The following is a 12408-nucleotide window of genomic DNA, read 5'->3' as shown; positions in this document are numbered from 1 at the left end:
ACAAATAAAGTGGAATTTTGATAGGGATTGCATTGAATCTGTAGATCAATTTGAGGAATATTGCCATCTTAACAATATTAAGTATTTTGATCCATGAACATGTCTTTCCGTTTGTTTCTACCTTTAACTTTTTATCATGTTTCTTGGTTTTTAGCATACAAGTTTCACGCCACGTTTGTTAAATTTATTGTTATGTGTTTTATTCTTTTGATGATACTGTAAATGGAATTGTTTTCTTAATTTCATTGCAGGTTGTTCATTGCAAGCATATAGAAATACAATTTTTAAATTGATTTCATGGCCCTGCAACCATGTTGAACACAATTATTAGTTCTAATAGTTTTTTAGTGAATTCCTTAGGATTTTCTATGTACAAGATTATGTCATCTCTGCAAATATAGGTTACTTCTCCCTTCTAATCCATATGCCTTTTATTTCTCTTTCTTGTCTGATTGCTGTAGCTAGAACCTCCAGTACAATGTTGGACAGAAGTAGGGAAAGTGGATACTCTTGTCTTGTTCCTGATCTTAGGGGAAAAGCATCCAGTATTTCACCTTTAACTGTGATGTTATTGTTGGTTTTTTATAGATGCCCTTTGTCAGGTGACGGAAGTTTCCTTTTATTCCTAGTTTGTTGAGAGTTTTTATCATGAAAGAGTGTTGGATTTTATCAAATCATTTTTAGTCTATCAATATGGTGTATTACATTAATTGATTTTCAAATGTTAACACAATCTTGCATTCCCAGGATAAATCCCACTTGGTCATCGTGTATGATCCTTTTTATATGTTGCTGGATTTGGTTTGTTAATATTTTGTTGGGGGTTTTTGCATCTATACTCATAAGAGATATTGGTCTGCAGTTTTTTTGTGATGTTTTTGTCAGTTTGGGTATCAGGGTAATCCAGGCCTCAGAGAATGAGTTGAGAAGTATTACCTCCCCTATATAGTTTGTGAAGAATTGACATTAATTCTTCTTTAAATGTTTGGAAGAATTCACCAATGAAGTCATTTATGTCTGGGCTTTTCTTTGTCAGCACTTTTGATTACTACTAATTCAATCTCTTTGCTTGTTATTTGTTTATTTGGGGTTTTGATTTCTTGTCCAGTCATCTTCAATAGTTTGTGTCTTTCTAGGAATTTAAGCATTTCATTTAAGTTGTCTAATTTAGTGTCATACAGTTGTTCATAGTATTCCTTTACAATCCATTTTGTTTCTGTAAGGGTAATTATAATGTCCCCTCATTTACTTATGATTTTTGTAATTGGGGTCTTCTCTCTTTGATTCTTGATCAATCCAGCTAACCAAATTTCTTTTGAATTCCCGTTTGGCCCTCCACCTCCTTCTGCCTATATTTGAGAGCCTTGGCCAACCTAAGAACATACATATATGTCTTTTACAGTCAAGAAAATGAGTCTTTTCTACACTCCTGCATGTGGAGCTCTCAGCCTGAATCTCCAAAGCAAATTGTTATGTCTCCTCATCTAACTGAGGCAGATTCATTCTGAACCAGCTTCTTTATTAGCCAGTGGCTGTGGTGCATAAGGCTGTCAAAATTCTACCCTCTCACTGTGGAAATTAAGCTGCAGCCCTTTTAGTATATGGCCATCAGCCAAGTGTTGCTCATTTCTGACTAAATATGAGGGCCTGGGGAAGAGCAGAAGGCAGCAGGCCCTGGCTAGCTGGGACCCCCACGCAAGGCATTGTGGATACGCCTGGGGCCTGCTTTTCATGAGTGCCACTCGCTTTGGGTCTTGAATGGGAACAGAGGCAAGTTAGAAAAGCAGAGGCCTGCTCCTGTTCGGACCATATGTCTCCTTGGTCACGGCACCCAGGACTGTGCTTCCCTATTTGGCAGGGACTCAGCCGACAGATGGTAAAGTCAGGAAGTCAGGAAAAAGCACTGGGGATTTGTGCAAGTGCTGATTCTGGCTAGTGTTTGGGGGTCCCTGGCCCAGTTGGTCACCTTTCCTCTTCCCTCTGCAAGCCCTAAGCCTGGCTAGGGTGCTACTGTGGAAGCATTCATTAGTTCGGAAGATGTCTCAGAGCCACATGTCCACTTAAAGATTATTTCCAGACTAATGAAAAATCTGTGTGTGCAAGCAGGTCCCCATTTTAAAATGGAGCAAAGCCCACCAACATTTCCATGGTAAGGAAATGGCAACAAATCAACTCTTTGGGATGAGTATGTGGTGAGCTTGAAACTCAAACCAAGTGTGACCGCCTCAGCCCCACCCTGGGCTGCTGACTCAGGACCAAGAGGAAGAGGGAGCTGCCAGACTTCACAATTTCTGTAAACAGTTCTTGAAAAAGGAACCACACACTTGTCTTTCTGCCAGCCCCCAGCTTGTCCCCATAGCTGACAGCGCTGCCATTGTCTTTTCTCTGACACCCTAGGTCAGGGCTTCTTAACTCGAGCTCCATGGACCTCCAAGGGGTATGTGGAGAGAATTTAGAGGGTTTACAAACTTGGATGGGAAGATTATTTGATCTTTTCTCCACGAACCTCAAACAACAATTTAGCATTTTCTCAAATTAGGAATGTAGGTGACAAACCACAGTAGTATTAGCAGTATCTGTGACTTTATCACCAACAGAAATCACAAATATTTTCATATCACATTACAGTTGTAAGTATCTCAAAAAATCATTTGTGTTCATCACCACTTCAACATTTCTAATCTATAGAATTGCCACTAAATATTATGATTAAATGCATTATGAAAGTAGTAACATAACTAGATCACAAAATTTAAAAATATTTTTCTAACCATTTCGGTATGATTGTTTGCCTTTGTGATTCTATGTATTTTATTTTATGCACGTGAAAACATTATTCTGAGAAGGGATCCGGAGGTTTCACCAAACTGTCAAAAAGGTCCATGATCTAAAAAAGACCAAGACCCTGTCCTGGATCTTGGAACTCTCCTGCTCCATGGGCCTCACTTCTGATCCACAGAACTTTGCCTATCTTACTGGAGGGGTCAAAAGCACTTGCATGTTAGTGCTGTGACACTGGACAGGAAAAACTTTCTGTGCCTAGTTTCTTAATCTGCAAAAGGGGGAATAATGACACTACCTACCGTATAGGGTTGTGATGATTCAATGGGTTAAGAAATGTAAACCACTTAATGCCCAATACATGGTAAGCACTATTAGTTACTTTTGTTGTTATTGCTGGTTTATATCAATCATCTCATTAATATATGCTATTATTATCTCAATTTTCAGAAAAAGGAAACTGGGGCTTAGGAGAAGTGAAATGACCAAGTCAAGGGAACACAGAAAGGGAGTGGCAGAGCCAGGGTTCAAAGCCAGGTCTATGTGACTCTCAAGCCCAGTAGAGGTCACTCTTTAGCACACTACTGAGACGAGGTGATGGCCCTCAGAGAAATGGAAGCCATCAATGGGGTGCTCGCTGGGAAGGAACAAGCAGCTCTGCAAGCTCCTGCTTTGTTTCCCCCACTTGTCCCTACTGTCCACACCTCCAACCTTATCTGGGGGGCTCCCAGCTCCACGTGCATACCAGCAGCCCTCAGCCAGGTCTCAGGGGGCCAGTCCTCCTTCCAAAGGCCATTGCCAATGCAGCCTTCATCTGCAAAGAGGACAAGTCCATGTTCTCCCACTGAACCACAGTCTTGCAGTAACAAACTCACTTTAGAGTCATGGACCAGCCTCTGCTCCCAAGTGGATCTCAAGCCTCACAGGCCAGTGGGGTAGGGATTAGAGGGCCTGAGGGGAAACCCAGAAGGGCAGGGGCTTGTCTGGGGAGTGGAGGCAGTTTCGTGGAGGAAGTGGTCTTGGAACTGAGGAGAAGATTGATTGCCAGTTGGAGTGAGGCCAGGAGTGTTCATGAATTTTTAAGGGAGAGGGAATGGAGTGTGCAAAGGCCCAGAGGCATGCAAGGGCCTGGTAGGTACAGAGAAGCAGGAAGGAATTCAAGATGTCTGGAATTTGGGCTGAGTAGAAGAGGAAAGAAGGATAGCATAGGCAGATTAGATGGCATAGATAATTAATGAGCAGATAGAAAAGAAAATACCAAAATTAGGTCTACAACTCTTCCCACGAGAAAAGAGAGCCATTGAGGGGTTTTGTACAGGAGCAGCAAGGCCAGGTGTGTGAATTCAAAGGCCCATGGCCCCCACCCCCAGGCATGTTGAAGGTGGACCTATTAGAACAGGCAGAGACTAGAGCCTGCTTCAGTAGCCCAGGTGAGAGAGGAGGAGGGGCTGAACTGTGGGTGGAGAGGTCATGAATTTGAGGACACTCTTTCCGGCAAGCCTCATAGCCAACAGGCCTCATCTGTATGATGTAAGAGGTGAAAGAGACCACAGTCACTGGGGGCACCTGCCCTTCTCTAGCTTGGTCGTGTGAGGAGATCCTACAAGGCAAGGTTTCCCCAGGCCGTGGGACCTTTGCCATGAGTTCACCTGCTGACACCTTCCATTTTAGCCTCTTTCTCACCTGAACAGCCCACTGTAAGAGCAGAATAAAAAGCCCTGGCCCTACTTTCCCACACAAACACACCACCCCCACCCCCCATCAGGAGAGTTGCTGAGGTGAGGGGCCCTGCTCTACCCCATGTGTGGCAGGCAGGAAGGGGAGAGGGGACACAGGGAGCAGGTCAGGGCCTGCTCTCTGTCAAAGGAAATATCCACCCTCCTAAGCCTTTAAGAAACTGTTTTCTTCCAAGTAGGTCCCGCTGTTACCAGGGCAACCGAGAGCCCTGGTATTTGTGTTTCTGTCTTTGGAGTCCCTGGGGAGAAGTGGCCTGCAGAGCTTTCCCTAGTCTGGGCAGGATACAGGAAGTGCTGGCCGGAGGTGGAGCCCACTCCCCACCTCCCATTAAGGGGGTGGTCTCTTGCCTGATTAATGCCTCTCCTTATCCCCTGGAAGAGTCCACCCCCACCCTCAGGAGCCAGTTCTGGTGGTCAAGGGCACAGGCTTTGGCTCCTATGGACCTGGTTTCTCGAGGACAGAATTCTGCACCCACCTTGTGGTACATCTCTCTCAAATGGGTGTCACCTGCTGTCTAAGGCAGGTATCCAGGAGGGGCGAGCTCACATCAGACCATGGCACCTGCTGAGGGATCGTCGCACACGCTATGTTTCTTGATCACTTACTTTGTGCTAGAACTGGATCTGTGGGTCGGTTCTTGCTCCAGGGAGCTCTAGGGGAAGGCTCAGAACCAAATTGGCCATTAAATGTCACCTGGGCTAGTTAGTTCCCAAGGCTCTGTGCTGCTCTAGGCTGGGCTGTGTTGGATGTTAGAATTGCCTAGGGAGCTTTCTAGATGTAGAAATTCCTGGAGATTCTGTTTCCAACGGCGTGGGTACAGGTGGGGAGTAGAGGTTAAGAGTACGGGCTCTGGATGTCAAACTGCTGAGGTTCACAGTCAAACTCGGCAAACGGGGCAAGGGACCTCAAGCCACTTGCCTGACTGGTTTCCTCACTTGCAGAATGAATGTGGGGAAGTTACAGCTGTTTCACAGGCAGCAAGATTTTCCTTGCCTTCCTCCATTGGTCAGCCCAGGGGAGAGTTTTTAGGACCCTCGCCATCCTTGTCACCCCTCTACTGCCCCCTTTCCCTCCCTCCCTCCCTCCCTCCCTCCCTTCCTTCCTTCCTTCCTTCCTTCCTTTTATTCTGATGTTTTCTTACTCCTGGCAAGCCAAAGGGCTTCTGTGAGGTGTGGCTTTGTCCCCTTCCACAGGGCAGCCAGGGCCCTAGGTGGGCCCTGCCCATCTCGAGGATTCCACACTGCTTTTGCAGCAGCCCAGGAAAGCATTGGCGCATCTGACAGCTAGATCAGTCTGTGATTCTGACCAATCTCCTGTCAATTCACATCCTCAGATTTTCATTTTCACAAGCTTCTTCTAAGCCACATCTTCCCCAACTCAGGCTTCTGCAGTTGCTTTTCTGAACCTGACTGCAGGATCTCAGATGAGCCCCTGGTAAAGGTTATTTCAGTACATCTTTCCAGGTTAGGGAGAGTTTTTCGGCCCCTCATTCCCTTTTAGAGGAGATCTTCTAGTCCTCCAAGCTTCGTACCACCTGCAGATGCCCTTAGCAGGCTGCCTCTAGGTCTCCATCCAGTGGCCCATTTATTCACTCACTTCTTCATTTACGTACCAAACTAGGATTGAGATCCTGCTGTGTACCAAGTAGTGTGCTGGGCCCCAAGGACTCAACAGTGACTAGATAGATCAAGAAGCCATGGCCTGAGAGGGGATGAGACTCATGCCAGAGCCCATATAGAGTCAGCAGCAAGGCTGGACTGGAATCCAGGGTTCTTTTCCCCATTCCCACAGTGCTTCCAGCTTTAGGGTTAGGGCAAGGCTGACTCTGTCTGACTTTTTTCCACCTTCTCTGGCCATAACACAATCTGGGCTCACCTAACACTACTTGTGATGTCATGAGAAATCCCCTGGGTGCTGGAGACCTTGTCAGGCCCCCTGAAGAGTAATGGGTAGTCCCAGTGCTCACTGATGAAGCCCACGACCCCATAACCCTGTCCCTCCCTAGAAGGGGCAGTCAACCACATACTCAGAACTGCCACCTGGCTGGTTCCCCCAGAGCTTCCAGAGATAGTGCACCTGATGCATGCTTCGTTGCTTTGGCAAAGACCCAGAATCCAGACAGGCTGAGACTTTAAGTTTGTCAGGAGTCTCTGCTGGGAGACAGCAAGCACGGTGTATTTGAGTTAAGAGTGTATATGGGTTTGGGAGTCACGAAGACCTGGAGTCCCCCATATGATCTAATATCTCTGAGACTCAGGTCCCTCCGCTCTAAAATTAGAGACAGCGTCACCTGCCTCACTGAATTGTGGAGAGAAAATGAAATGATGTTGGTGAAAGTGCCTGGCACATGGTCAGAAACACTATGGTGTCCTCCCTCCCTCCCTTCCTGTTAAAGGGACAAAGCAAATGTGCCTCTGAAGTGGGGTTTGTTTCCCCCACTGGAATCCTGCAAGCTGGCGGCGGGGGGGGCGGGGTGGGTAGGACAGGGCAGAACTAGGAGACCAGCCTGGCCATGTTAGACTACAGGGCCAGCGGAGTAGGGGCAGAGAGGTGCTAAGTGTCCTCAGAGCTAATGGGCAGCTGCAGGGCTGTGACAGAGCCACTCGCTAGCTGTCAACCTTGGGCCAGTGACTTCTCTCTAAGCCTCAGCATCCTCATCTTTAAGATGAGGGTAAGGGTAGTTAGTTCTTTCCCGCAGGATCATTATCAGAATGAAATAAGGTAACAGATGTGAAGTGCCTGGCATAGCACTCAAAAGTAGCAGAGGCTTAATGAATGTTACCACCCACTTCCCCTGGGAAAAAAAAAAAAAAAAGTCCAACTCATGCTGGGAAACTTGGGCAAATCCCAGAATGGGATTCAGTTTCTTGTGACCCCACAGTCTGTGAGGAGCCATGAGATCTTGCTTGGAGGGCCTCTTACGTGGACTGCTCTGGGGACTTGTGATTCATCTTCACCAGCTAACTCACTGGTATCCCATAGCGCCACCTAGTGCCAAAAAGCGGAAGGGCCCTCCCCATCCCACCTGGTCTCTTTCTCTTCCTTCACTCAAAGTCCCATGCGTGCCTGTGCATGCCTGTAGGGCTGGGCCACCCATAGTCCCTGGGAGAACGAATGCTACTTTTCAAGATGCCCAGTGCTTCCACTTCCCTCCCAGCAATTTCTGCCATCCACAAATGCACAGAACTGTAGGCAGGTCCCTTGAGCCACACCGGCCCTTGGTTTCCTTGTCCAAGGATTTCAAGACTTCAGGGTAGGTTGACTCCGGCAGGGGACCTTGGAAGCACCCGATGCCTACTCTGTACCCATCTATGCTTGCTCAATAACAAAGAGACACAATCTTTACACACCCTTTATATTTTTATTGAGGAGAGAAAGCTTTAGCATACAGAGCAGCTTATCTTCACAACACAGTAATGCAACAATAACACATGTATTCCAAACAAGTTTCCTCCCGAGCCTCTGGGAGACCTTGGGCTGCCTTCATACCCCTGCATGCTTCCCCTCCCCCCACCCCTCTTTCAACCCAAGAAAGCTCCCAAAGCCCACAGTTCCTCTTACAGCTCTTATGGCTGTTACATCACAACAAATATTAAAGATCTGGGAAAGGAAGGAAGAGGGTCCAAGGGAAGCCCAAGCCCCTCCTGCCCCCAGAGGGTGGAAACCAGCTCACTGCTCATCTGCTCTGTCCCTGGCTGTGGCTCTGAGGGTTCGGGGTGAGAAGCACCATGGGAACAGGCAGGACCTGTGCTGAAGGGCCCCTGGAAGTGTGGGTTTAAGGCACCCGTCCTTCACACTCCTCACAGGGACATGAGGTAGTAGGGCCAGAGTGTCGACCATCAGCAAACAGGATCCACCACCTTGAAGAATAGCAGGTCCCCTCGAAGAATAGCAGGTCTCCTCCTGGAATACGTTCTTGAGGAAATCAGACAAAATCAGCTGAAAAACAGACAAAATTTTCTTTACAAAGTTGTTTACTCCTGCCCTGGTGGGGATGGGGAAAACCAGACGATTGAAAGGTCCAACAAATTAGGAGAATGTTTACATGAATATTCAGTATGCATGACTGCACAGGTGGCAGCCATTTTAAATCCTGCTGATCAAGACCTGGCAGGATGAGCTCAGGTTTGACAAGACATAGCAAGAACACACTAGAAAGGAAGGCAGCAAAGTGTTAATAGTGCTTGCCTCTGTGTGGTGGGACTCTTAATGTCTGGGGGAGGGGGGAGTTGTCCTTATAGTTTTCTCTATTTTCCAGACTTTCTTTAATGATTATGTATTACTTTTCTCTTTGGAGAGAGGGGACCTTTTAAAAAGGTAGCAACAGGTTATAGGAACCCAAATCCACTGATCCCCAGGCTGAGAACCAAAAGCGCTAATGAAAAGGGCATCTTACCTCCCACTGATGAATAGAGACCTCACCAGAAACCAGTCAGAGGACTGGGTTTCTTTGCGACTCCTCTTCCTCCAGCTCTTTCCTCTTGCCTCCAGGCCCAAGATCCTAAGGTCAGCCTGAGGTTATCGGTCAGACTCCCATGAGGAACAGAGGTTGAATTTACTATGCTTTCTTTCCTTTGGCCACAAACCCTGGCTGCACTTGCTCTGCTGCCAGTCACTGTGCAATAAGTCCAGTGTCCAGGGGCAGTTCAGGCCAGCAGTGGATTTGGCTGGCATTTTGTGGCCAGAACTGACATAGTGTGTGTTTTTCACTGCAGAAGCAGTGCTTTCTGACTCAAGGCAAGCAGCAGGTCTCTTTATAAGGGCACCTGAGTTTGTACCCAGAAGTCCCAGGAGTTCCTAGGAGGCAGCCACCCTCTTAAGCTTTACTGTGTCACTGAAGCACAGCAGCAGGCCAGGGGTTGGCCCCCATGTCAGAGACATGAAGGGGTCCCAGCTGTGAGGCCACGGTGGGTGCAGCCTTCCTCTCTCCTCTCAGAACTAAGGGTTCCTTGAAATTGAAGGGAGCTCAGAGCAGGCCATGGGCCCTCTTTCTGTCTGTCCCGGAAGGAATGGCCAATCAGTCCTCCTCTGCAACTCCAAGGATAGAAAGTGTCCTGCAAAGACCTTTGACTGGAGGCTGCAGTCCAAGGTCTGGCAAGGGGAGAAGACCACCATCCCTAAGGAAAGAGTCACTCTTTACAATGGCAGAATGATCGTTGCTGCTTCTTTCTACTCCTCCTCTTCCTCCTCCTTCTCCTCCCCCAAACCCTAACTGGCTACCCTTTAGGCAATATCAAGGAAAGTGGTGGAGCCTGCAATGTTGGGTGCTGTCCACCAGGGGTGCCCAGGAGGGCAACGTGGTGAGAGGAAAGGGCTCCAGATGTGGCAAGTCAGTCCAAGAGCCCTGATACAGGAATCTATGCAAAGGTAGACTCAAGTGCTGTAAGTGGAACCAGCCTGCACAGTCAGTCAAGGGCAAATGTCGGTCAAGTTGTCCATTTGACATGTGGCTTTGCACACTCTCACTGGGCTAGATGTCGGGTCCTCTTCCAGGCCCTCTGCTGGAGGTGTGGCATGAAACGAGTGTAGGCTTCCAGGGACATTTCTGGATACCATCCTGCTCACCATCCTGCTTGTATCTAGCAACTGGCCTCATTGGCTTTAGGAGTTCAGGGTAGCCTGTCCTCTTGCTCATTGGGGCAGATCAGTGAGGCATTGGGTGAAGTCCTGGTGGGTCAGTCAGAGAATAAAACTGTAGAACACAGGGTGAAGAAACGCAGGCGAGGTGTGGGTTAGGAACAACCAGAGGGGAAATACAAGAGGGTGACCAGTTCATTTATGGGAACAGGCCCAGAAACTTGCTCTCCAGGTCGTGGCAGGACTGAGCAGAGTACATGCCAAGAGGGCAGCTATTGCTGATCCCTCCTTTCCCAGGTGGCCCTGGTTGAGCACATGTTACTCTCTGGTCATGGCTGCAAGACGGTCTGGAATTCTGCAGGTCTTCTTCAGGTTCTGCAGGTCTGAAACTCCCTGAAGTCCTGGTCAGCAAATGGGGCAGGTATGGCAGCAATAGCAGGGGTGGGGGATGCAAAAGAAGGGTGTGTTCTGGGTGGCCATCTGGCCCCAGCACTCACACTCGAATTCGGCCACGAGCAGCTCGGTGGCCCCCCTGTCTCGGAGTGAGGCGGAAAAGCACGGGGGGGCGTCTTCGAACTTGGCGTTGCCCTAAGCGACCTGTGCGGCGAATCAGTGGGGGGGAGCTGTAGAATGGTGAATTGGTGCCTGGAAGGCCTTCCAGAAGTGGGACTCGATTCTGGTTCCTCCGTCTGCTAGGCTGTATTATGGGAGGCGATGCACCCAGGAAGTTTTCCGCGTGGTAACCATTTGTGGGGCCAGAAGTCTGGGATGAGGCGTGAACAAAGGTCGGCTCCATCTCCATTAGCTCATCTAGATCATCATCTTGGGCCTCATCCAGTGGCTCCTCCTCCACCTCACCATAGGTCTCCTCAGTCCCTGGCTCCTGCTGTGGCTCCCGCTCTGGTTTCTGGCCCCCATCCTCATCTTCATCTTCTTCATCCTTACTCTCTCCTTCCTCCTCATTCTTGTTCCTTATCTCCTCCTCCTCCTCTTTCTGTTTCATTTCCTCTTCCTCCTCCTCCTTCTCCTCCTCTTCCTTCTTCACTTCTTCCTCCTTCTTCAAGTCCTCCTCCTCCTTCTCCTTCATCTCTTGCTGAAAAGCCCTCACGCGATTCCTCTGGTCTTTGGGGTGAAGCCTGTGCCTGCGTGCCTCCTGGTCTTCATCTTCACTGTAGTACTCTTCATCTTCACTTTCTTCCTCATTGGGAGCAAAAGGGAAGAGGATATTTCGAACCCCAGGGAGCGGGATAGGCTTGGGAACGCGCACTTTTCTTTCTATCTCCACACATTCGAGAATCAGCTCATCTAGGTCGGCCATTTCTGTTGACCATAAGAGCTCTTTGCGGAAGAATTCCGACAGGCCTTTGAGGAACTGGTTTTGGAGGTGGCAGTCATCCCAAGACAAGAATTGGGCCAGGAACTGAAAAGCATCTGCATAGCTGCCGAGGGTACAGTGGCCCTGCTTGAGCTTGCGAATGGCCTTTTTAGCCACACGTGGGGGGATGGGGCCACAGAATTCCTTACGGATTTCATCCAGGAAGCGCGGGAAGTTGGCATGCAAGGGGCTTCCTTCCTGGGTGACCGAGATGGCCCAGTCCTTGGCTTCGCCAGTGAAAAAGGAGATCAGAAAGGCCACCCGCTCGGCGCCCCCGGGAAAATGATCCTCATGGTCAGCTATGAAGGTCTCTAGCTGCATCAGGAATTCAGCCAGGTAGACTGGGTCGCCTGAAAAGGGCTCTATCTCAGGCCACTCCAGCGGTGGCAGAGGGGGCTGCGGGGGCGGCTCCTTTGACGCAGGCGGAGGCAGCGCCGGCGGGGGCGGGATGGGCAGCAGAGGGGGATCAGCGGGCCCGTCGGGGGTGCTGCGATCCTGGATCACGTTAATCAAAAGATCATCCGAGGTACAGTCGGGCTCCGCGCGTGGGGGAGGCCGGCACAAGAAGGGCAGTTCTCCCCCGGGAATGGCTTCGATCTCACTGAGCGCGAACTCCAAGTTCTCCTCCGCAAGGACAGGCACTATGGGTACTGGCCAACGGATGTAGCTGGAGACATTGCCCCGCAAGGAATTAACCTCGGCCAGGGCTCTCCCGAGCTGGAGGCCCAAATTGGCATTCTCCCCGCGAAGGGCATTTAATTCTTCGCGCAGGGCCACATTCGCCATGCGGAGGCTGTTGAGATTTCCTGCCGCCTCAGACATCTCGACAAGCCCAGGGGCCCTGGGGCTCCGTGGTGGGGAAAGAGGAACGGGAGCTACAGGCCACCGGAGGAGGCCGAAATGCGGCGGCGGGGCGCGGGAGGGATCAAAGTGCGGCG

At 49.4% G+C, this 12408-nt stretch overlaps 2 protein-coding genes across 2 annotated transcripts in view; one reads left to right on the top strand and one right to left on the bottom strand.

Annotated features, from left to right (window-relative positions):
• The window catches only part of NHSL2 (NHS-like 2), a 231544-nt gene that overhangs the window by 207056 nt on the left and 12080 nt on the right, over window positions 1–12408 (top strand). The window lies entirely within an intron of this gene.
• On the bottom strand, window positions 10185–12401 carry RGAG4 (retrotransposon gag domain containing 4). Its single transcript, XM_011979350.1, has one exon. It carries the CDS (start codon window positions 12290–12292, stop codon window positions 10589–10591), a length of 1704 nt encoding a protein of 567 aa, XP_011834740.1. The 5' UTR covers window positions 12293–12401; the 3' UTR covers window positions 10185–10588.

The sequence above is a fragment of the Mandrillus leucophaeus genome, unplaced genomic scaffold, assembly GCF_000951045.1.
Source record: "Mandrillus leucophaeus isolate KB7577 unplaced genomic scaffold, Mleu.le_1.0 Scaffold1039, whole genome shotgun sequence".
NCBI lineage: Eukaryota > Metazoa > Chordata > Mammalia > Primates > Cercopithecidae > Mandrillus > Mandrillus leucophaeus.
Note: the sequence above shows the minus strand (reverse complement) of the source record. Positions and strands in the feature narration are given on the sequence as shown.

What these genes read in the sequence shown, in the direction of transcription:
- RGAG4 (XM_011979350.1), bottom strand. Translation starts at nt 12,292, where the DNA reads ATGTCTGAGGCGGCAGGAAATCTCAACAGCCTCCGCATGGCGAATGTG.